The sequence below is a fragment of the Hemicordylus capensis genome, chromosome 4 (genome assembly GCF_027244095.1).
Source record: "Hemicordylus capensis ecotype Gifberg chromosome 4, rHemCap1.1.pri, whole genome shotgun sequence".
Taxonomy (NCBI): Eukaryota; Metazoa; Chordata; class Lepidosauria; order Squamata; family Cordylidae; genus Hemicordylus; species Hemicordylus capensis.
Genome location: NC_069660.1, coordinates 187355472 through 187377554, shown reverse-complemented (window position 1 = coordinate 187377554; position 22083 = coordinate 187355472). Strand labels below are relative to the sequence as shown.

At 41.0% G+C, this 22083-nt stretch overlaps 1 protein-coding gene across 7 annotated transcripts in view; it reads left to right on the top strand.

Annotated features, from left to right (window-relative positions):
- The window catches only part of LOC128322103 (dynein axonemal heavy chain 5-like), an 83048-nt gene that overhangs the window by 16576 nt on the left and 44389 nt on the right, over positions 1–22083 (top strand). For 5 of the 7 annotated variants that reach the window (XM_053242840.1, XM_053242838.1, XM_053242839.1 and 2 more), the window contains exons 3-11: positions 1923–2069; positions 2849–3091; positions 6907–7083; positions 8005–8209; positions 8790–8932; positions 10495–10629; positions 15110–15232; positions 17716–17838; positions 20285–20407. In XM_053242840.1, coding sequence (XP_053098815.1) covers positions 2948–3091; positions 6907–7083; positions 8005–8209; positions 8790–8932; positions 10495–10629; positions 15110–15232; positions 17716–17838; positions 20285–20407 — 1173 coding nt within the window. In that variant the 5' untranslated portion in view covers positions 1923–2069; positions 2849–2947. The remainder of the gene's footprint in view (positions 1–1922; positions 2070–2848; positions 3092–6906; positions 7084–8004; positions 8210–8789; positions 8933–10494; positions 10630–15109; positions 15233–17715; positions 17839–20284; positions 20408–22083) is intronic. The other 2 variants (XM_053242842.1, XM_053242843.1) reach the window with 2 other exon arrangements.

The window sequence follows — 22083 nt, the reverse complement described above, 5'->3', positions numbered from 1 at the left end:
ACCACAACACTGTCGCTTCCTACGCTTCCAGGTAGGGCCCCACAGATTTCAGTTCATGGCACTTCCATTAGACCTCTCAATGGCCCCAAGAGTCTACACAAAGTGTATGGCAGTAGTCGTCACCTATCTCCATCAACAAAATGTCACAATTTTTCCATTTCTCAATGACTTGCTGCTGACAGCTTCATCACTGCAACTACTTCAACATCAGGTGAAAGACACCATTTCTCTACTGCAACACCTAGGCCTGCAAGTAAACGTCAAAAGGTATCATTTGACTACAACGAGAGTTATTCCATTTGTGGGTGTAATCTTGGACTCCGTGGCAATGCAAGTATTCCTCCCAGAACAGAGTTCAGGCCATAATTCATCTGGCCAGATGCCTTTCAGCTCAGCTGCCGCAGAACATACACACTGTGCAATGAATGGTAGGGCTTATGGCCTCCACCACCTCAGCCGTCCCACATACGAGACTCCACATGAAGGTGTTGTAACACTGGTTCCCGGACCACTTCAGTCCACAGTTAGACAGACAAAGAAAGCACCTCTGTCTACTGCTATGGGTGAGGGAATCCTTTTACTGGTGGATGTCCCGACACCACCTGGAGGTGGGCCTTCCTTTCACTTCAGAGAGGCCTCTAATTGTTCTCAAGACGGATGCCTTGGAATTTGGTTGGGGAGCTCATGTTTTAGACTATCGAATCAATAGGCACTGGTCGCCCTGGGAAGCTGGGCATCACATTAACTGTTTAAAGCTCCTCGCAGTCTTCAGAGCCTGAGGAGCTTCCTGCCCTTTCTTCGGGGCTATCGTGTTCAAGTCCACACAGACAATATGACTGTCAAGGCCTGCCTGAACAGAGAGGGAGGGACAGGCTCCTCCAGATCTTACATTGGGCAATTGCACGCAACGTGGAACTTTCAGCCATTCACATACAGGGCCACTCCAAGGTTCTAGTGTCCGCTTTGAGTCGATCCCCTATGATGTTCGACAATTCCCTATGATGTCTGATCTTTCTACGTGACAAACTTATGAACGAAAATGGAGGCGTTTCTCAGAATTTGCCAAACCCAAGAACATTGATCCTTACAGGACAACTATTTCTTTCCTGCTTGACTACCTCCTCCACTTGAAATCCGCTGGACTCCCCATGTCTTTGCTTTGAGTACATTTGGCAGCAATATCAGCAAAAGTTACACTACTGGGTAGAGAATCCCCCTTTACAAATCCAATAAGTAAAAGATTCCTCAAAGGCTTACTCAGTCTGTACCCAGACGTGCCACTTCTTCCCCCACCCCCATGGACCCTCCCTTTGGTACTCACTCAATTAGTAGGCAAACCATTTGAACCATTGGCTACATGTGACCTCTGTCTACTCACCTGGAAAACTGCATTGTCTGTCTTGGCATCATCAATGTACCTCTTCTCCCCACTGCTCAAATCCCTAAAGCAGGTTTTAAAAAAATGTTTATCAGTATCTCTATGTTGAAAAGTGAAGGTTTAATATCAATGTATAGAGGTATGCTAAATATTTTCAAAATGGTGGAGAGCTCCCTTAAGCATGAGGTGAAGGGCAAGCCTGACTGCTAAACTGTTGTTGCTGACTACTAAACTTACTATTATGATTGCGTGTAAAGCAACTTGCAAAGCACTGATCAAACTTTAGGCAAAGGACCTGATAGTGACCACTGTTATATCTCAAAAACGAAAACATTGTATACACATTTCGCTAACTTCAGCCTTTCTCATGTTTAATTTATCATGGATTTTATTCTATTTGTATATTTATAAGTTTAATATTTCCATTCTATTGAACTTAATGGGACTGTCAAATTCTGTTGTTGAAGATGGAAGCGTTAGTGCAATGTCATGCTGTGGCGTTTGAAATAATTGTAATTGATATTTTAAATTTTGACTTCTGCAGACTGTGGGCAGCCCCACCGTGAAATGAGAATGAATCCCAAGGCCATCACCGCACCTCAGATGTTTGGACGCCTTGACGTCGCAATCAATGATTGGACAGATGGGATTTTCTCTACTCTTTGGAGGAAAACATTGAGAGCTAAGAAAGGTACTTATAATGGAAGCCGATTAATGTTTCTCAACAACATACACTCACCTTTGTCCCACACTGTCTGAATTTCTTAGACATGCTTAGTGATGAGGCGAATTCCTTATTAAAAGAGTTCAAAATACAAACTTCCCCACTTTGAGAAGCCTCATTCTATTTCAAGTTGGGACTAGATCCCTTCAAATCTGGGCCTGACTCAAAATGGACTTGATCCCTCTTCTAGCTTCATCTTCCTGCTAATACATTCCCCACGCAAAAAAGAAAGAAAGAAAAATAAAAAGCTTGATCTTTTGAGAAAGGGGAAAGAATAATCCGTGGCAAAGAGGGCTCCCTTGAGTCAGTAGAGGCATTGACATATTTTCCTTAACTGGAAATCACATCATTTCCTGCCTGGGTTTTAGCCTGGATTATACTTTTCTCTGCTTGCTGAATCCATTTGGGAAGCAAAAGAAAAGCTGCATCTCATTTCCAGTTAAGGAGATGCTTTTTTGACCTTTCCTACCTCTAGAGAGGGCTACCTGTCACTGGTGGCCCTGCCCTCTTGTCAAAGTAAGGTTTTTTTGTTTGGGATGAGAAAACTGGCAGGTGGCATTTAGCTTTTTAAATAATACTTTTTAAAAGTACATTTTTTCCCAAGTGTTCTCCACTAGTCATGCAGAACTTAAAAAAAAAAAAAAAAGGATATCAGGACAAAAATAGGAAAACGTGTTTGAACTCATTTGATGTGTTTTAAAATAATATGTTTACATAGAATGTTTTTTTCACCCTTTGGGCTATAGGAGAACACATCTGGATAGTTCTTGATGGTCCTGTTGATGCAATTTGGATTGAGAACCTGAATTCAGTGCTGGATGATAACAAAACATTAACACTAGCTAATGGTGAATCGAATCCCTATGGCACCAAACTGTAAAATTGTTTTTGAGCCTCATAATATTGACAATGCCTCTCCAGCTACTGTATCAAGAAATGGCATGGTGTTTATGAGTTCCTCGGCTCTCAGTTGGAGCCCTGTTCTTGAGGTATAAATGTTTACTTGAGTTCAAATCTCAATCAGTAACCTGCGGACCATTAAAATATTGATGCATCTATATAACTATTACATACTCTGAACATACATTTAGTTGGCCGATATGTATGAGAAATCTTTTATCCTATTAAGTCTTAAGTGGTCTTATCAGCCTGCTGAACTGTTCAGCTTCCATCTTAATGTTTAACACAATGAAGTTTTGAATCACACAAGACGCCTTACCACCACTGTTTCCTGATTTCTCATTGGTAGAGATATGAACACCATAATGCATATTCTAGTAACATACAAGTTGGATTACTGTCATGTGTTGTGTGTGGGACTGCCCTTGAAGGCACTTTGGAAACTTGATCTGGTGAAGAATGGACTTATATAGCATTTGACAAGGATGTTTAAATATCATAATTTACACATATACATCACTTATTCAAATGATGTATTGCATGTATTCCTGCTCCTTTCCTCCACTGGCTTCTGATTAGCTTTCCAAGCCCATTTCAGGGTGCTGGCAATGACCTTTGATGACTTTGGTGGAGTCATCACTGAAGTGATGACTCCAGTGAGGCAGTTTGCTAGGTGAAACCATTGTCTGCCCCTTTGTGGTGATAGGAGGGGGATGGGAATAACCATGATTACCTTTGGGCAGAAGGAGGCAGCTGTAGAGGAGGTAGGTGGTGCTGTGCCATGCAAGCATGTCATTTCTGACTGGACAATTGCCCTGTCAGCCTGCTGACATCATCAGGGGTGATAGTCTATTTAACAACTGTGCACTTGCAGTGTGATGGCAGTGGCCTCCTCTGCTTCCTGGTGCCTAGAGGATAGAAATTATCCCCATTTGAACACTGGAGCAGCTTTTTCACAGAGGTCTAGGTGAAGTCCTTGTTGAGTTCACCATCAGGTAATGGATACACTCACACATGATAAAAGAATGGGAGGATGTCAGAATGTCCAGGAAATATGTCAGGATGGGCACACCCTGTGTGTTTTCTTCTTAATTGTGTGTGTCAGTTCAGGAGGAGAAGAGTACCATCTGAACTGCTCCACTGTAAGTCTTTCTCAGCCACCTGGAATTGGGACAAGGATGGAGATGGTGAAGATGTGAAACTATGAATGTGTTTCTAATCAGAAAACTGCAATTGCTTAGGACTTATCATCCAAGCCCTTCCCGACAGCTTTTCATGTCCTCCATGTGAACCCAGAATTGAGCTATATCCTAGGAATGGTGTGTCATGCCTAAAGATTGATAGGCGACCCTTTTCTTCCAGGACACTCTTATTGTTCCAGGAAGCCAGTTATATGGTCTACAGAGCCTGGGCTAATCTTGATTAACTGTATGGACTAGCACAGACTGGGAGCATCTTGCAGACCCGGTTTGCTAAGATCATGTCTCCAGTTCCCACAGTTGGAGAAAAGAAGCAGGCACAACTGTAATTCTTACTATATGGCAAGCATCTGATCTTTGTGGTGATCCATGTTCCCTCACAACCTGGGTTCTGTGCCTGCACAGTGAGCCTCGTGGAAGAATACAAAGCTCCTTGAGGTGCTTTTCAGTTCTGCTGAATTGCACGTGTCACGTGACCGTTATTTTTGGTGGAAGAGTGCCTTTCTTCTCAGTTCCTTCTCGACCACCATACTGCTTGCATTGGGAAGGATCTGCTCTGCTCTCCTCATTTGTTAATCTTTTTAGTCTTGGTTTTCAGTTTGACTCGGACTGTTTACTTGACTACAAATTTTCCTCAGGATTTGTCTCTCCAGTGATATTTGGCTTTGGCTATGGTTTGTTTTATGGTTTCTCTCTTTCATCTTGCCCCTTTTTGGTAGCTTGAATGGACAGTAAAAAATCTTAAGAAGTGTACCTCCTGTGGGTGTACTCTACCTTGGTTGGATAAACACAAGTGTTTAATTTGGGTGAGGCACACAATGTAAACGCCTGTAAAATTTGTTTGACCTTTTCAAGGCCGAGGAAAAGCTGTGAACTTTGCTTGAGGGCGGCCCTCTACAAGACTGTATTTCAACTACCACTCCTGTACTGAACTATCCAGGCCTCTCGACGTTGCTGGCTTTGATGTTGACTGACAGCCGCTCGTTGGGACCGAGAGTGACTTTGGGATCTGCTGACCATTGCCCTTTGGAACCAAAGGTGACTTTGGCAACAGCCACCACATTTACTTCTCAAGCCCCTTCTCACAGAGAGCATGGGGACTCAACATTCAAGAAGCCTATGGCAGTAGATGTCGAGACTCAAGATCGCCTTCACCTGCTTTGCCTTATTATTTCAGTGAATATAGACTATGGAAGTTAAGGGTGCCCTGGATTCTACTCCTGTAAAAGCTCAGGACTCTTCTTCACCTGTTCCTGTTTCTTCACCTGTTCCTGCAGCTCCTTTTAAGTGCCCCCAAATGCCTTCAGCTCCACTGGGTAAGGGAAAATAAATATCTCCTGTTCCTACCCACCTGACAGATCCTGATGTGCACATAGTTCACCTGACTTCAGAAAAGTCACCACAAGAGGATCTTTCCGACAGACAATACAACTCAGCCTCTCATCTGAAGGAGAGACTGTTCATACTGAAAACCCTTTGTATCCTTCTCCAAATGAGACTGTAACCAATCTATTGTTGAGCTCACCTACAGAAGAGACAAGGTCCTACCATCTTCAGGGGACAGAAAGACGTTGAACCTAGAATTGAAGGCACCAACCCCTGAAGTGAAATGATTTTATGTCCAGTACGTCAGCTGCTCAGCCTGCAGCTTTACTTATGCTCCCAGTCCTTGCTAGTTTGGCTAAAGTCTTCTGGGATGCCCCGTCTGCCCTACTACCACATCCAAGAGGCTTGGAAGTTTATATTGGATCCAGGAAGACTCTTGCGCTTTCCTGTTTAAGCGCGCACACACACCCAACTCCCTGGTGGTGAATTGTGCGATTTAGTAGCAAGTCAGGAAGGGCACATTCTGCCCCAGTAGATAAAGAGGGCAGGAAACTGGATGCTATAGTCTGGAGATTTTACTTCTCATCTTGCTTATGAACCTATCTTGTGCTACAACCAAGAAGGGGTAAACGCCCCTTGAAGATCAGAGCACATTTTACTGCAGCCATGGCCACGTTGACAGCTCACATGTCTTCAGACCTGCCATTTGTTAAGCACTATGCTGTGGACATCCATTTGGCAGTAGAGGCCAACTTTGATCAGGCAATTCTCAAAAAAGCCCTCTAACAGTATCCTGGCTTCCACCTCCATCCTGGTGAGCTTGTTAACCACCCAGGTCTGGTGGGAACATGGATCATCACAAAGATGGACAGGTTGCTTACCTGTAAAAGGTGATCTTTCTGGTGATCCGTGTTCACTCTCAACACCTTCCAGGCCTACTCCGCTGCTAGGATCCCTCCACAGATATAGTGTCTTACTTGACTCCTTCTAGGGACATTCTTCTTCCCTCACTGGACTGGATGATCAGGAACAGAGGAGAAAGGCACTCTTCTGCCAAAAATAACAGCTGCATCACGCAAGCAATTTGGTGGAGCTGAAGAGCACCTTAAGGAGCTTTGAATTATTCCGTGTGGCTCACTGTGCACTGTGAGTGAACATGGATCACCACAAAGATCACCTGTTACTGATAAGCAACCTATTTTTCCTTGATTTGTAGAATCAAAAAGAGCAACAACATTATCACAATCGACTTTCCTTTTTGGGAAAATGTGTATCCCATCAAAATCACAACTTGAGTGTTCAGTGCAGTAGAAATGGATATTGTAAATTAATTTCACATTTTGAAAAATCATTTATTGGTTCTATCCCGGTTATAACAGGGCTTTTTGAAGAAGCGTTCTCCACAGGAAGCTGAGATTTTGCGTCAGTTGTATACGGCATCTTTCCCAGATTTGTACTGCTACAGCATCCAGTCTTTGGAGGCAAAGATGAAGATGCTGGAGGCCTTTGTGATAATGCAGAGCATTAATATACTGCAGGGCCTGATCCCTTGTAAGGTAAACGATTTATGCTTTTAAGATGTAGACTTCTCTTCTGGGAGATGTGGGCCGATGTGAATTTATTGGTGTGTTCATGATCCAGCTGATAGGGATCTATGGGTCTGTATCTGTTCCATATATTTGACCATAGGATAGCGTTAGCAGAGCCATTGGACCTATTCCCGTTCTCACCATCAAAAACAATGCTTGATTGCCAGTAACTGAAGAATGTGTCAAGCACAGTGCTCTTATGACCAATGGTGAAAATAGCTCTTGTGAGAAGTTGATGTTGCAAATAATGATTTGTCTCTAAGAGTAATAGATTTCTCTATTAGCCACAAATCTCTCCCCCTCCATTTTTTTGCTACAACAAGCGAATGTAGCTCCCCTTTTTTGAAATTCAGTTTACAAATTCAAAATGATTTCTTCACAAAATTCTACAAATGAATCCAAGCATTAACATCTGACATCAGAATGTGAAACCTTCCTGTTTATATTTGCTGAATGAATGAAATGTACCAAATGCTGCTGCAAGTAAACTTTCCGATCTTGTCAAATACTGTATGCCCCATGTCTGGTGCTGTCAAAGGTGCAGCATATTTTATATCTTCTAACATTGACATCTAATGCATGTCATCTCTCAAATAATGACAACTACACGTCAGATACTGTCAAATGTTGGGGTTTACTGAATGCTGGCTACCAAATCTTGTCTACTGTTCACTGCTACATGTCAGATACTGCCCAAGACTGCTGGATAATTTTGAGAAAATTATTTTGGGGGTGGACATGCAATTCATTTGAGATCTTGGCTAATCTGTGTTGATATAAACAATTTTACTATGCCTTACCATGGACTCCTGTAGACGTTTTGCCTTCCAAATGTTTCTAAGCTCTTATCAGCTAAATAACTCAAAGTAATGACATTTTCCCAACCAGGAGCAGGGAGGAGAAATAACAGCAGTGTACTTGGAAAGACTGTACGTCTTCTCCCTGATGTGGAGTGTTGGAGCAGTGATGGAATTAGAAGACCGCTGCAAGATGGAACATTGGCTTCGTCATCATGACACTATAAAACTTGATCTTCCTAATATTACAGAAGCATGTGAAGATACTATGTTTGACTACTATGTTACCAATGATGGTTAGTGAACCACTGATAAGTTGCTAGGTGTAGCTAATTGCCACCTTCAAATGATAAAAATGAGTAAATGGGTTATAAAGTTTGCTGAAGATCACAGCTGATTATCATATATCTCCAGCTGTGTTTTGCTCATTGATGGCTTTCTCTCACATTGAGTTCAAGAATCTTCAGTATTTGAAAAGTCTATGTAGTTTTCCACCTTTTCTCCCCTCTAATCTTTATTCTTTCAGTTCCAAGGCACTTTGTTGAGATGACAAAGTAAGTCATGCCAGTGTTTTTATCATATGCTTTTGCCAAGCTGTGCTGTCATTTTGGTCCCCATGACTTATGAATGTCCTCAACATGTAAGATTAGAATGATGAGACAGCTGCTCTATATTTTAAATCCTCCATGACTGTTATTAAAGGTTTCAGTTACTTCCTTGCTTTAGTTTATTCATATGGGAAGAGGGTTTTTTTTTTTTTAAATCCATCCGATTGGTTCTCCTTGATTACCTCCTTTTGGTCTAACTCCAAAAATATCTCTAATTTTAAATACAAGACTCATTGAAGGGATGTTCATTGCATTCTCTTCTGGCTAGGCAAATGGATGCACTGGAATACCTGCGTTGAAGAATATGTGTGTCCTGCCAACAGCACTCTGGAGTATGGATCCATCTTGGTACCAAATGTTGACAATGTGAGAACTGACTTCCTTATCCAAACTATGGCAAAGCAATGCAAGGTAATATTCTAACCATTTATGCTGACATATTTACTTCCTTTGTAGAGAGGAGGAACAAAAGAGCCAGGGAATTTCATTTTGTAAACACTGTATGCATTTTATTTTCTTATTCTTATTGTTCATAGTGCCTTATAGCTGTTATCCCTTTTACCCTTTTACTAAGCTTGTGAGTTAGGTTAGGCTTGGGTTGTAAGGTTGTGAGTTAGCTCACAGCAACAAAGTGAGCTTTATAGTCAGCAGAGATTTGAATGATGGCCTTTCAGATCCAAATGTAGCATTGTCCATTGTATTACATCAGCTCTTTCAAAAATAAGTATCCTGGAAAGTTGCTGTTGTGTGTTAGAAGCGAAAGCTGTTTCCTCCTGCCGATATATCAGCTGTCTGGTTACCTTGTGTGACCAAATATCCCAGGTACTTGGTTGTGCAAATGCTATAGTGTGGCTTTTTCAAATATTGATAGAGGCATGCACCAAAAAGATATATGACTGGTATGAGGTTCTGCAGCTCTTGGCAATATTATGATTTGTATTATTACTAATTATTTATACTGTCCCATCAGTGTACATGATGCCATACAGAATTATTTAAGCAAGATGGACAGATCTTTGCTCCCAGGAAGATTACAATCTAAAATGGACAATGGGGAAATGAAGAAGGGAGGGAGAGACTAAGAATTTGGAGGAAAGAATGTGTACCAACACCGTTACATATGCACACTCTCCTCTTGTTGCTATTTTATTAAATGAGAGTTTGGGCTTAGTTGATTGCTGAATCGTGTTCTCTCAAGCCATTTTGCTTTTCTTTGCTGCTGGCTTTAGACTGTATCTTACTGTATTTTTATTAGAACTCTTTTGATTGTAAACCACCTTGAGCACTGCTATATACCGTGCCTCTCTCCCATTTTTTAATTCCATTTGGACTTCTACCATAACCGTTTCTCATCTTCTTTCATCTGGACAAGACAATCCTCTTTCCTTGGTTCCCCTACTTTCCTTGGCCTACTGTCGTCACCCTGCCTAGGACCCATTCCTCTTTTTGCCTAAACCAGGACTGTCAAACTGCAACCTCCAGTTGTTGTCATCATCCTACAACTCCCATTATCCCTGGCTACTGCCCATTGTGATTGGGGATGATGGGAGCTGCAGGCCAACAACAGCTGGAAGGCTTGAGTTTGACAGCCCAGGCCTAGACCATTCTGCCTGCCGCCTCCTCCTCTCAGGAGCAGAGTAACTGCTGAGAGAAGCCAGAGACCCTTTGGACTCTCTTGTCTGTCCTAACATGAGGGTAGCTTAGCAAGTCACTACTAGAGAAAACATGATCACAAAATCCTGTAGTACATTAAAATATAGGTGCCGCTGACAGAAATAGCTCTATGTTGATTATGTATGGGCATAACCAAAATAAATAAGTAGTATGCTGCAAGTGATGGTGTATTTCTCATGAAAGCTCCATCTTGACTTCATCTTTATTTCTTGAAATGAATAATTTTGAAATTTGAGCTTTTGCCAATACCCTTGGCTCTCAGCTCCCCAAACTCATTTGAATTCTCTTCTCATCTTCAGGCAGTGCTGCCAATTGGTGAACAGGGGACTGATAGAACTGTCATCATCAAAGGGCATATGTCAAAATATAATCCTGAAAGCCACATGGCCAAGAGTCTGAACTTTTCATTGGCAACAACCCCTTTCATGTTTCAGGTAGTATTTAGAATTCTCTTTCTCTAAATTGAAAGTATAGCTAGCCTTTTGGTACATTGAGAACATGCCAGAAAGATACTGTGAAAAACCATTTTGTTAAATTTCAAGAGTACATATTTTCATAATATATTTTCTTTGGTATTTTGGGCAAAAATTCTCTTGCATCGTTTTTACCTTGTTCATACCACTTGAAGATGAAAAATTTCAGCCAATTCCTAATACTTAAGTATTTTCCAGGTATTCTGATTGTTGCCATGTTCTGACAGTTCCTGGGATGTTTCTACTTTGCTGATAATTTTCTTAGAGCACACGTGAGGCTTAGCAAAATGTCTGCAGCTGCCAAGAAGTCTCATCAAGTTCCCGTTAAAATATTTTGGAAGACTTTTTAACAAAGTGCATTAGATATAAGCCATAAAAACTGGACTGAAGTGTTTCAGACACTCTAAGCTGAACACACATGCTACACTTGCAGCCTCTTACTCTTTGAAGAGTTGGCCTTATCTCCAGCTCAATATGCTTGCACACATGGCTGGTTCACATGTGCATGTTCATCATTTTCTGACTGTAGCATCAATGATTTGCGCATATGATTGAACCACCAGAGATTAATCCTCACAGAATGTCACCCATTAGTGTCCACCCAAACACAATACTTTTCAACAGAGAAAAAGTCACACATTTGGTTGGTTTGTTAAATGATGAGATCTAGTTAGGTATGTGTAAGCCATCCCTTAGTTTTTTACATATGCATACTATCTAGAAATATGTCTTTCATAAAAATGGGCAGACATGCCTGGAAGGAAGATTTATATTTTTGGAAAGATCTTTGGAATGGAGGTGCAGTGTGCTCATCTGCATCATCACTGCTGTAAAAGGCCAGGTTACACAGCACAAAGGATGAAGGGCAACTTTTGTTGTCACCTCAGCACTGTCCTGAGTGCGGTACTTTATTTTTGCCCCATAGGAGTGAGAGGCAACTGTTCAGCTATACGGGATAAATTGTGTTGGCCCCTCCCTCCAGGATGTGTTGGCCCCTCCCTCCAGGGGGGTGGCTTCATGTCAAAGATCCCTGGGGGGGTGGAGTATGTCCATGAATCAGAGTCCAGTAGCCAGTTGTATGTTCAAAGGGTCTTTATTAGATGGGGTAGAGACAGCAGTTAGAGTGCCCACTGGCCGTCTCCCTCCTAAGCAGATGTCCATTGGCTTGTTTCCTCATGGCATCTCATCTCATCCCTTATTGCTTGTCAGGTATCTGGACTACAGTGAGCAGCACTTGTTTCCACTGGGCCCAGGAAGCCTCTGTCCACTTCCACAGCACTGCTTGGCTGTCTCCTGCTAGAGGGTGTAGCTCACTCCCCTCCCCCCACTTTAACTTTCCCCAACTTTCTCCTTCAGCTTCTTAAAGGGGGGATATGGAGGAGATGAGGCCAGGCCCTGACCATTGATCCCAAGTATGACAGTAACTGGGGTATGTTGGAATTTGTTGTGCTCCATATTTCCTGTTAGCCTTACTTGGCCAGAACTTAGCTATGGGACTCAGGTTTGTGTTTAGCTGTTTGCTCACTGCTCAGAAAATGAAGCGCACACTCAAAAGAGAAAAGTTTAGAATTTATTATATATCTCACCAGTCCAGGTAGTCTGCAAATCAAAGCCCAGCAACTCAGAAAAAATAATACTGGTATGGGATGGTCAAACCCTGAACTGGAAACCCGATGTGTATCTGATAACCCAATGTGACGACCTGGTGTAGTGACAGAATATAATGCCAATTACCAACACCATGGTTCAAACTTGTATAGCCTTTTTCTCAAAGGAAGGTCTTAATTTCTCAGGAGAAGGTCTTAATTTGCTTTTTGCTTTGTGAGAGGCTATTACAGATTGGAAACGACCACCTATCTGATGTTCACACTGTCAGTTAAAATGTATTGTGGGTGTTTGATGACTGCTGACAAGTTTGCTAAAATAGATGTAGGTTTTTCCTGACTGCTGACCTGATGAGATAAGGGTTTTTAGCCTACTTTCCAATAGGCTTATGAGATCACCTGGCATTCTGTATATGTGTCCCTGGCCCCGCCGCCCCATCAACTTCGCAACGCCTGGACCAATATGAATGAAACGGGGTACAGTTGTAGGGACACTTCAGTGGCATAGGTTGTGATGATGCAATCCATCCTGGTCCAAGATGGCAGGCGCGTAAACTTTTGAGGTGCAAGTGGCCTAACTTGTGAACTGCATAACCAATTTGAACCACAGTTGCTGTAGGGACACATAGGGATGCCCTAATGGCATGGTGTATGATGATGCCATCCACTCCAACTCAAAATGGTGGCCATGTGAACCTCTGAGGCACAAATGGGCCAATTTGTGTGCTCCCTACCCCATTTGAACCAAACTGGGTACAGTTACAGTGAGTGACACACAGGGACACCTCAATGGCATAGTTGATTATGATGTCATCCACACTGATTCAAGATGGTGGATGCATAAACTTGTGAGGTGCAAGTAGGCTAGCTTATGAACCGCTTAACTGATTTGAATAAAATTTGCTGCTACTGTAGGGACACATAGGGACACAATGCTGTAGTTTGTGGTGATGTCATCTACCCCAATCCAAGATGGCAGAGGTGCAAGTGGGCTAACCTGTGGACTGTCTAGCTGATTTGAACCAAATTAGGTACAGTTGTAGTGAATGACACACAGGGGACACCTCAGTGATGTTGTTTGTGATGACGTAATCCACCTTGATTCAAGATGGTGGACACATGAACATTTGAGGTGCAAGATATCTAACTTGTGGCCCTTGGTTTGCACCAAATTTAGTCCAGATGTAGAAACAGTGAAAGGAAAGTAGGCTGATTAGTTCTTACTAGGACAACTTTTTTAATGCTTACCAAAGTCAGTTGCTTCACCCATTACCCAAGAAAGCCCCAAATATTTTTTTCCAATCATTTTTTTTACTTAATACTAATGAGTAAAGAATTTAGGCTTCAAGTTAAAGGTTATGTTCCGCATTTTCCTTAGTGACTTTTGATTGTTCAGCAAAGCAGTGGAAAGTCCCAACTGCATTCTTGTGGCATATGCCATTTGAAAGACCCTTGATTAGCACATTATTTGCTTGGTAACACTGATTCTTCACTCTCCCTTTCTCCCATAGTGTCTAGAAACATCCTAATGGCAGTTCGTTTTATTTCCTCTTTTCTCAGGCTACCCTCCTTGCTATATTTGAAGTTGCTGATTGGACACAACTGTTGAGACAGTTGAACTTTGAACTGTTCAAAGAACTTTGAACAGGGTATCTTGAAACAGATTTTTGATTAGAATTATAAAAGCCCATTTCAGTGTTCTCTCTAATTGTTTCCCCCCATCTGTGTGTGGAATGAGTTTTGTTCTGGGCAGGAGTATCAAGGCAGAGTGTGTGCACATGCATTCAGAATGGGGCCTTCCTGATTCAACCTGAGCAGGATCTAAAATTAACTGAGCAGACATCAAAAAACTTGTGGACACAGGCACATGCACATGCCTTAGAGGGAACACTGGCCCCTTTCTCCTTCAGGTACCATAGCCCAGGTGGGAATGGCATCTTCCCTAGCCTCCCATTCATTGGCTGCTAAGTTGGTTATTCAGAGATGCCAGCTCAGAACGGCCCCTCTCAGTTTCTCATTCCCACCAGGGCCCTCTGACTCTCACTCAGGGAGTCACATAATGTGTGGAAGCATCACTGAGATAGGGGGCTAAACCTGCTCTTTACCTCTGATGATCCCAGTGTGGGATCAGCCCCCCTCCCCCCCACTGCCCTGCATATCAGTGTTGGGAACTGATTGATGCTTTTAATTATAAAAAAGCATGTGAGTGTCTGTTCTGGACAGACAGCCAGACAGCCAGACAAACATTTGCATGTGTGCCAATTGCTTCATATACATTATCTGGGCAGTGAAACAGTCCAGGAAGGTGTTACGTCAAGGACATAATGTTATGTTTTAAACAACTGTGAGTTAATTGGTGGTATAGAAATTTTAAAAAAATGAGCTAGGAAACTATGCATATAAATACTTTAAATATAAATAACAGGAGATATTGAAAGGGAGGTATTAAATGCACCATGAATTTTTAAATGAGAAGTTTCGCTGTAAACTCGGATGCAGCACCCCTCACTGGAGTGGCCCAAAGATTGCCTTGATATGATTGTTTTTTAAGCTAGGCAGATCTGACCCTCTTAACTGCTTGGGTAAGACAAGCCTCAGAGCCTTATGTATGGCATTCCTCAGAGGAAGAACAGGATAAGTATTTTAAAAACCCTCGTTGTGCATATTATCTGCATTTGCCTTTACATTTTTTAATATTAATTGTCCCAAGTAGACTGTATGTAAAGCACATAACTGTCATTTCTAAGACCTGATCTAGATGCCATCTCAAGTAGTTTAGATATCAATTCTGAAGAGTGTAATGTTTTTGGCAAATTATGCATATTTTTTTCTTACAGCGCACAATAGAGGGTTACGTGGATAAGCGCATGGGCACAACATATGGCCCACCTGCAGGAAAGGAAATGACAGTATTTACTGATGATGTGAATATGCCTATAATCAATGAATGGCGAGACCAGGTCAGTTAAATCAATAGGATCTAATTTATTATCATAGGTTGTATTATACAACACTCCTGGTTTGAATTAGTGGCTAATATGAAGAATGTCATTTTACTCAGGTATTTGTTTGCAATGGAAGATGCTCCAAAGTTATTCCAGAACATTTCCTTTTAAGTTATGAGAGAATGCTTTCTGATATGATATGGAACAGCAAAAATCTCAAATATTTAGTTTTACAAAGACCTAAAAGTAACACATATCTTAATATATTTTAATCTAATACTTAGATCACTAGAGATTATTACCAAGTTTTGCGGGCTACCCATTTTTATTAAGCAGATAAAGGATGTAAAGTAACAAAATTATGATGATGTTTATTATGAAAGAGCTAAGTCCAGAAAATAGATCCCAAAGTCAATGGGGAACATGCAAGTGTATCATTTTTGTGGGGAAACTGAGTGGGAAACAGTGACTGATATCCTGATTAATGCAGCATGGGTGTAATATATATGTTTTCTTCTTCTTCTTCTTCTTCTTCTTCTTCTTCTTCTTCTTCTTCTTCTTCTTCTTCTTCTTCTTCTTCTTCCTCCTCCTCCTCCTCCTCCTCCTCCTCCTCCTCCTCTTGTCTTCTAGTTTATTCTGCCTGTGGTGACCAAACAATGAAAATAGGGGATGTGATGCATGAATTCTTCTGGATGATAACGGGACTAAGAGACTAACTAGCTGGGACCTTAGTCTTTCCCTCCTAATGAGCCCTTCCATGGCTGCCATTTTGTTCTGAGAGAGAAGCCTCTCCCAGATGCCAATGATCCCAGCCTCCATTTTGAGGCAAATGATAGCTGTAGGAGTTCCTAGTCTGGGTGGCAACAACAGTGAGGGTACAAAGTTAAAGCCTTCCTCCATCCTTGCTAGGGTTCGGATCCTGAACATTCCCCACAGCTGTTACCATTTTGAAAAACAACAACAGGGCCAGATATTGTGATTTAATGTTATGTCTAGATTGGTCCTCATTGCGTCAAACTAGAGTGGCAAACTATAGATTAATCCACAAACTGGCTGTGATGTCAATGTCTTTCTATTTAAATGTTTTTAAAAACTCAACTGGGGTGGTGATCCATATTGGAACTGGGTGGGGAGGGAGAGGTTAAACCTTTTCCTCTGTGCTGATCCAGACTGAGCTCCCAAAATTGTTACTTGCCCCAGGAGGGAAGCAAATATGGGTGTGAATTGCAGCTTCCTTCCAGGGACAAAGAGCAACTTTGGAGGTCTGATCTGGAGCCATGTAGGAAAAGCACTAGTGCCTGTCTCTGCACTCAGTTCTGATCGAGATCCCCTGTGGATATTTAAAAGAAAGTTTAAACATTGTAAGATTGCGCCTCATTTAATGTCCACTTCTTCTTTGATTCTAAAATACACTGATTAGGAAGTCAGCCTCACTGAACCCAACAAACTTACTTCTGAGTAAATAATAATTGGTAGGGCTGCTTGTCAGAAGCACTTTATTTTCTGAGAACATCTTGGTTCTAGTGTACACATGGAATAGAGAAGGGAAAAGAAAAGTTTCCTCCTAATTAGGAGTGGTAACATGGTTTTATACTCTCCAATAACTGTAAAAGGTGCCTCTGTGGAGTTTTTAGTAACAGAATTCTTACTTAACTGATCAATTTAGTCAGTAGTTAAAAAGCAGGTGACAAATTAACTGAGTTCTTTAATCTGACAGGTCACAGAATACATCAATTGCATTTTTAAAATTGGCTTTTCCCTCCAAAGGGTTCCAACTTGTTTGCGCGTGATGAAATAGATGAAATCACTGGTGATCAGCCCCCCCCCCCCCCCCGATTGATGCTTTTAATTATTAAAAAGCATGTGAGTGTCTGTTCTGGACAGACAAGCAGACAGCCAGACAAACATTTGCATGTGTGCCAATTGCTTCATATACATTATCTGGGCAGTGAAACAGTCCAGGAAGGTGTTACGTCAAGGACATAATGTTATGTTGTAAACCACTGTGAGTTAATTGGTGGTATAGAAATTTTAAAAAAATGAGCTAGGAAACTATGCATATAAATACTTTAAATATAAATAACAGGAGATATTGAAAGGGAGGTATTAAATGCACCATGAATTTTTAAATGAGAAGTTTCACTGTAAACTCGGATGCAGCACCCCTCACTGGAGTGGCCCAAAGATTGCCTTGATATGATTGTTTTTTAAGCTAGGCAGATCTGACCCTCTTAACTGCTTGGGTAAGACAAGCCTCAGAGCCTTATGTATGGCATTCCTCAGAGGAAGAACAGGATAAGTATTAAAAAAACCCTCTTTGTGCATATTATCTGCATTTGCCTTTACATTTTTTAATATTAATTGTCCCAAGTAGACTGTATGTAAAGCACATAACTGCCATTTCTAAGACCTGATCTAGATGCCATCTCAAGTAGTTTAGATATCAATTCTGAAGAGTGTAATGTTTTTGGCAAATTATGCATATTTTTTTCTTACAGTGCACAATAGAAAGTTACGTGGATAAGCGCATGGGCACAACATATGGCCCACCTGCAGGAAAGGAAATGACAGCATTAACTGAAGATGTGAATATGCCTATGATCAATGAATGGGGAGACCAGGTCAGTTAAATCAATAGGATCTAATTTATTATCATAGGTTGTATTATACAACACTCCTGGTTTGAATTAGTGACTAATATGAAGAATTTCATTTTACTCAGGTATTTGTTTGCAATGGAAGATGCTCCAAAGTTATTCCAGAACATTTCCTTTTAAGTTATGAGAGAATGCTTTCTGATATGATATGGAACAGCAAAAATCTCAAATATTTAGTTTTACAAAGACCTAAAAGTGACACATATCTTAATATATTTTAATCTAATACTTAGATCACTAGAGATTATTACCAAGTTTTGCGGGCTACCCATTTTTATTAAGCAGATAAAGGATGTAAAGTAACAAAATTATGATGATGTTTATTATGAAAGAGCTAAGTCCAGAAAATAGATCCCAAAGTCAATGGGGAACATGCAAGTGCATCATTTTTGTGGGGAAATTGAGTGGGAAACAGTGACTGATATCCTGATTAATGCGGCATGGGTGTAATATATATATATATTTCTTCTTCTTCTTCTTCTTCTTCTTCTTCTTCTTCTTCCGCCTCCTCCTCCTCCGCCTCCTCCTGCTCCTCTTGGCTTCTAGTTTATTCTGCCTGTGGTGACCAAACAATGAAAATAGGGGAGGTGATACATGAATTCTTCTGGATGATAACGGGACTAAGAGACTAACTAGCTGGGACCTTAGTCTTTCCCTCCTAATGAGCCCTTCCATGGCTGCCATTTTGTTCTGAGAGAGAAGCCTCTCCCAGATGCCAATGATCCCAGCCTCCATTTTGAGGCAAATGATAGCTGTAGGAGTTCCTAGTCTGGGTGGCAACAACAGTGAGGGTACAAAGTTAAAGCCTTCCTCCATCCTTGCTAGGGTTCGGATCCTGAACATTCCCCACAGCTGTTACCATTTTGAAAAACAACAACAGGGCCAGATATTGTGATTTAATGTTATGTCTAGATTGGTCCTCATTGCGTCAAACTAGAGTGGCAAACTATAGATTAATCCACAAACTGGCTGTGATGTCAATGTCTTTCTATTTAAATGTTTTTAAAAACTCAACTGGGGTGGTGATCCATATTGGAACTGGGTGGGGAGGGAGAGGTTAAACCTTTTCCTCTGTGCTGATCCAGACTGAGCTCCCAAAATTGTTACTTGCCCCAGGAGGGAAGCAAATATGGGTGTGAATTGCAGCTTCCTTCCAGGGACAAAGAGCAACTTTGGAGGTCTGATCTGGAGCCATGTAGGAAAAGCACTAGTGCCTGTCTCTGCACTCAGTTCTGATCGAGATCCCCTGTGGATATTTAAAAGAAAGTTTAAACATTGTAAGATTGCGCCTCATTTAATGTCCACTTCTTCTTTGATTCTAAAATACACTGATTAGGAAGTCAGCCTCACTGAACCCAACAAACTTACTTCTGAGTAAATAATAATTGGTAGGGCTGCTTGTTAGAAGCACTTTATTTTCTGAGAACATCTTGGTTCTAGTGTACACATGGAATAGAGAAGGGAAAAGAAAAGTTTCCTCCTAATTAGGAGTGGTAACATGGTTTTATACTCTCCAATAACTGTAAAAGGTGCCTCTGTGGAGTTTTTAGTAACAGAATTCTTACTTAACTGATCAATTTAGTCAGTAGTTAAAAAGCAGGTGACAAATTAACTGAGTTCTTTAATCTTACAGGTCACAGAATACATCAATTGCATTTTTAAAATTGGCTTTTCCCTCCAAAGGGTTCCAACTTGTTTGCGCGTGATGAAATAGATGAAATCACTGGTGATCAGCCCCCCCCCCCCCACTGATTGATGCTTTTAATTATTAAAAAGCATGTGAGTGTCTGTTCTGGACAGACAGACAGCCAGACAAACATTTGCATGTGTGCCAATTGCTTCATATACATTATCTGGGCAGTGAAACAGTCCAGGAAGGTGTTACGTCAAGGACATAATGTTATGTTGTAAACCACTGTGAGTTAATTGGTGGTATAGAAATTTTAAAAAAATGAGCTAGGAAACTATGCATATAAATACTTTAAATATAAATAACAGGAGATATTGAAAGGGAGGTATTAAATGCACCATGAATTTTTAAATGAGAAGTTTCGCTGTAAACTCGGATGCAGCACCCCTCACTGGAGTGGCCCAAAGATTGCCTTGATATGATTGTTTTTTAAGCTAGGCAGATCTGACCCTCTTAACTGCTTGGGTAAGACAAGCCTCAGAGCCTTATGTATGGCATTCCTCAGAGGAAGAACAGGATAAGTATTTAAAAAACCCCCTTTGTGCATATTATCTGCATTTGCCTTTACATTTTTTAATATTAATTGTCCCAAGTAGACTGTATGTAAAGCACATAACTGTCATTTCTAAGACCTGATCTAGATGCCATCTCAAGTAGTTTAGATATCAATTCTGAAGAGTGTAATGTTTTTGGCAAATTATGCATATTTTTTTCTTACAGTGCACAATAGAAAGTTACGTGGATAAGCGCATGGGCACAACATATGGCCCACCTGCAGGAAAGGAAATGACAGTATTTACTGAAGATGTGAATATGCCTATGATCAATGAATGGGGAGACCAGGTCAGTTAAATCAATAGGATCTAATTTATTATCATAGGTTGTATTATACAACACTCCTGGTTTGAATTAGTGACTAATATGAAGAATGTCATTTTACTCAGGTATTTGATTGCAATGGAAGATGCTCCAAAGTTATTCCAGAACATTTCCTTTTAAGTTATGAGAGAATGCTTTCTGATATGATATGGAACAGCAAAAATCTCAAATATTTAGTTTTACAAAGACCTAAAAGTGACACATATCTTAATATATTTTAATCTAATACTTAGATCACTAGAGATTATTACCAAGTTTTGCGGCCTACCCATTTTTATTAAGCAGATAAAGGATTTAAAGTAACAAAATTATAATGATGTTTATTATGAAAGAGCTAAGTCCAGAAAATAGATCCCAAAGTCAATGGGGAACATGCAAGTGTATCATTTTTGTGGGGAAACTGAGTGGGAAACAGTGACTGATATCCTGATTAATGCAGCATGGGTGTAATATATATATCTTCTTCTTCTTCTTCTTCTTCCGCCTCCTCCTCCTCCGCCTCCTCCTCCTCCTCTTGTCTTCTAGTTTATTCTGCCTGTGGTGACCAAACAATGAAAATAGGGAGGTGATGCATGAATTCTTCTGGATGATAACGGGACTAAGAGACTAACTAGCTGGGACCTTAGTCTTTCCCTCCTAATGAGCCCTTCCATGGCTGCCATTTTGTTCTGAGAGAGAAGCCTCTCCCAGATGCCAATGATCCCAGCCTCCATTTTGAGGCAAATGATAGCTGTAGGAGTTCCTAGTCTGGGTGGCAACAACAGTGAGGGTACAAAGTTAAAGCCTTCCTCCATCCTTGCTAGGGTTCGGATCCTGAACATTCCCCACAGCTGTTACCATTTTGAAAAACAACAACAGGGCCAGATATTGTGATTTAATGTTATGTCTAGATTGGTCCTCATTGCGTCAAACTAGAGTGGCAAACTATAGATTAATCCACAAACTGGCTGTGATGTCAATGTCTTTCTATTTAAATGTTTTTAAAAACTCAACTGGGGTGGTGATCCATATTGGAACTGGGTGGGGAGGGAGAGGTTAAACCTTTTCCTCTGTGCTGATCCAGACTGAGCTCCCAAAATTGTTACTTGCCCCAGGAGGGAAGCAAATATGGGTGTGAATTGCAGCTTCCTTCCAGGAACAAAGAGCAACTTTGGAGGTCTGATCTGGAGCCATGTAGGAAAAGCACTAGTGCCTGTCTCTGCACTCAGTTCTGATCGAGATCCCCTGTGGATATTTAAAAGAAAGTTTAAACATTGTAAGATTGCGCCTCATTTAATGTCCACTTCTTCTTTGATTCTAAAATACACTGATTAGGAAGTCAGCCTCACTGAACCCAACAAACTTACTTCTGAGTAAATAATAATTGGTAGGGCTGCTTGTTAGAAGCACTTTATTTTCTGAGAACATCTTGGTTCTAGTGTACACATGGAATAGAGAAGGGAAAAGAAAAGTTTCCTCCTAATTAGGAGTGGTAACATGGTTTTATACTCTCCAATAACTGTAAAAGGTGCCTCTGTGGGGTTTTTTGTAACAGAATTCTTACTTAACTGATCAATTTAGTCAGTAGTTAAAAAGCAGGTGACAAATTAACAGTTCTTTAATCTGACAGGTCACAGAATACATCAATTGCATTTTTAAAA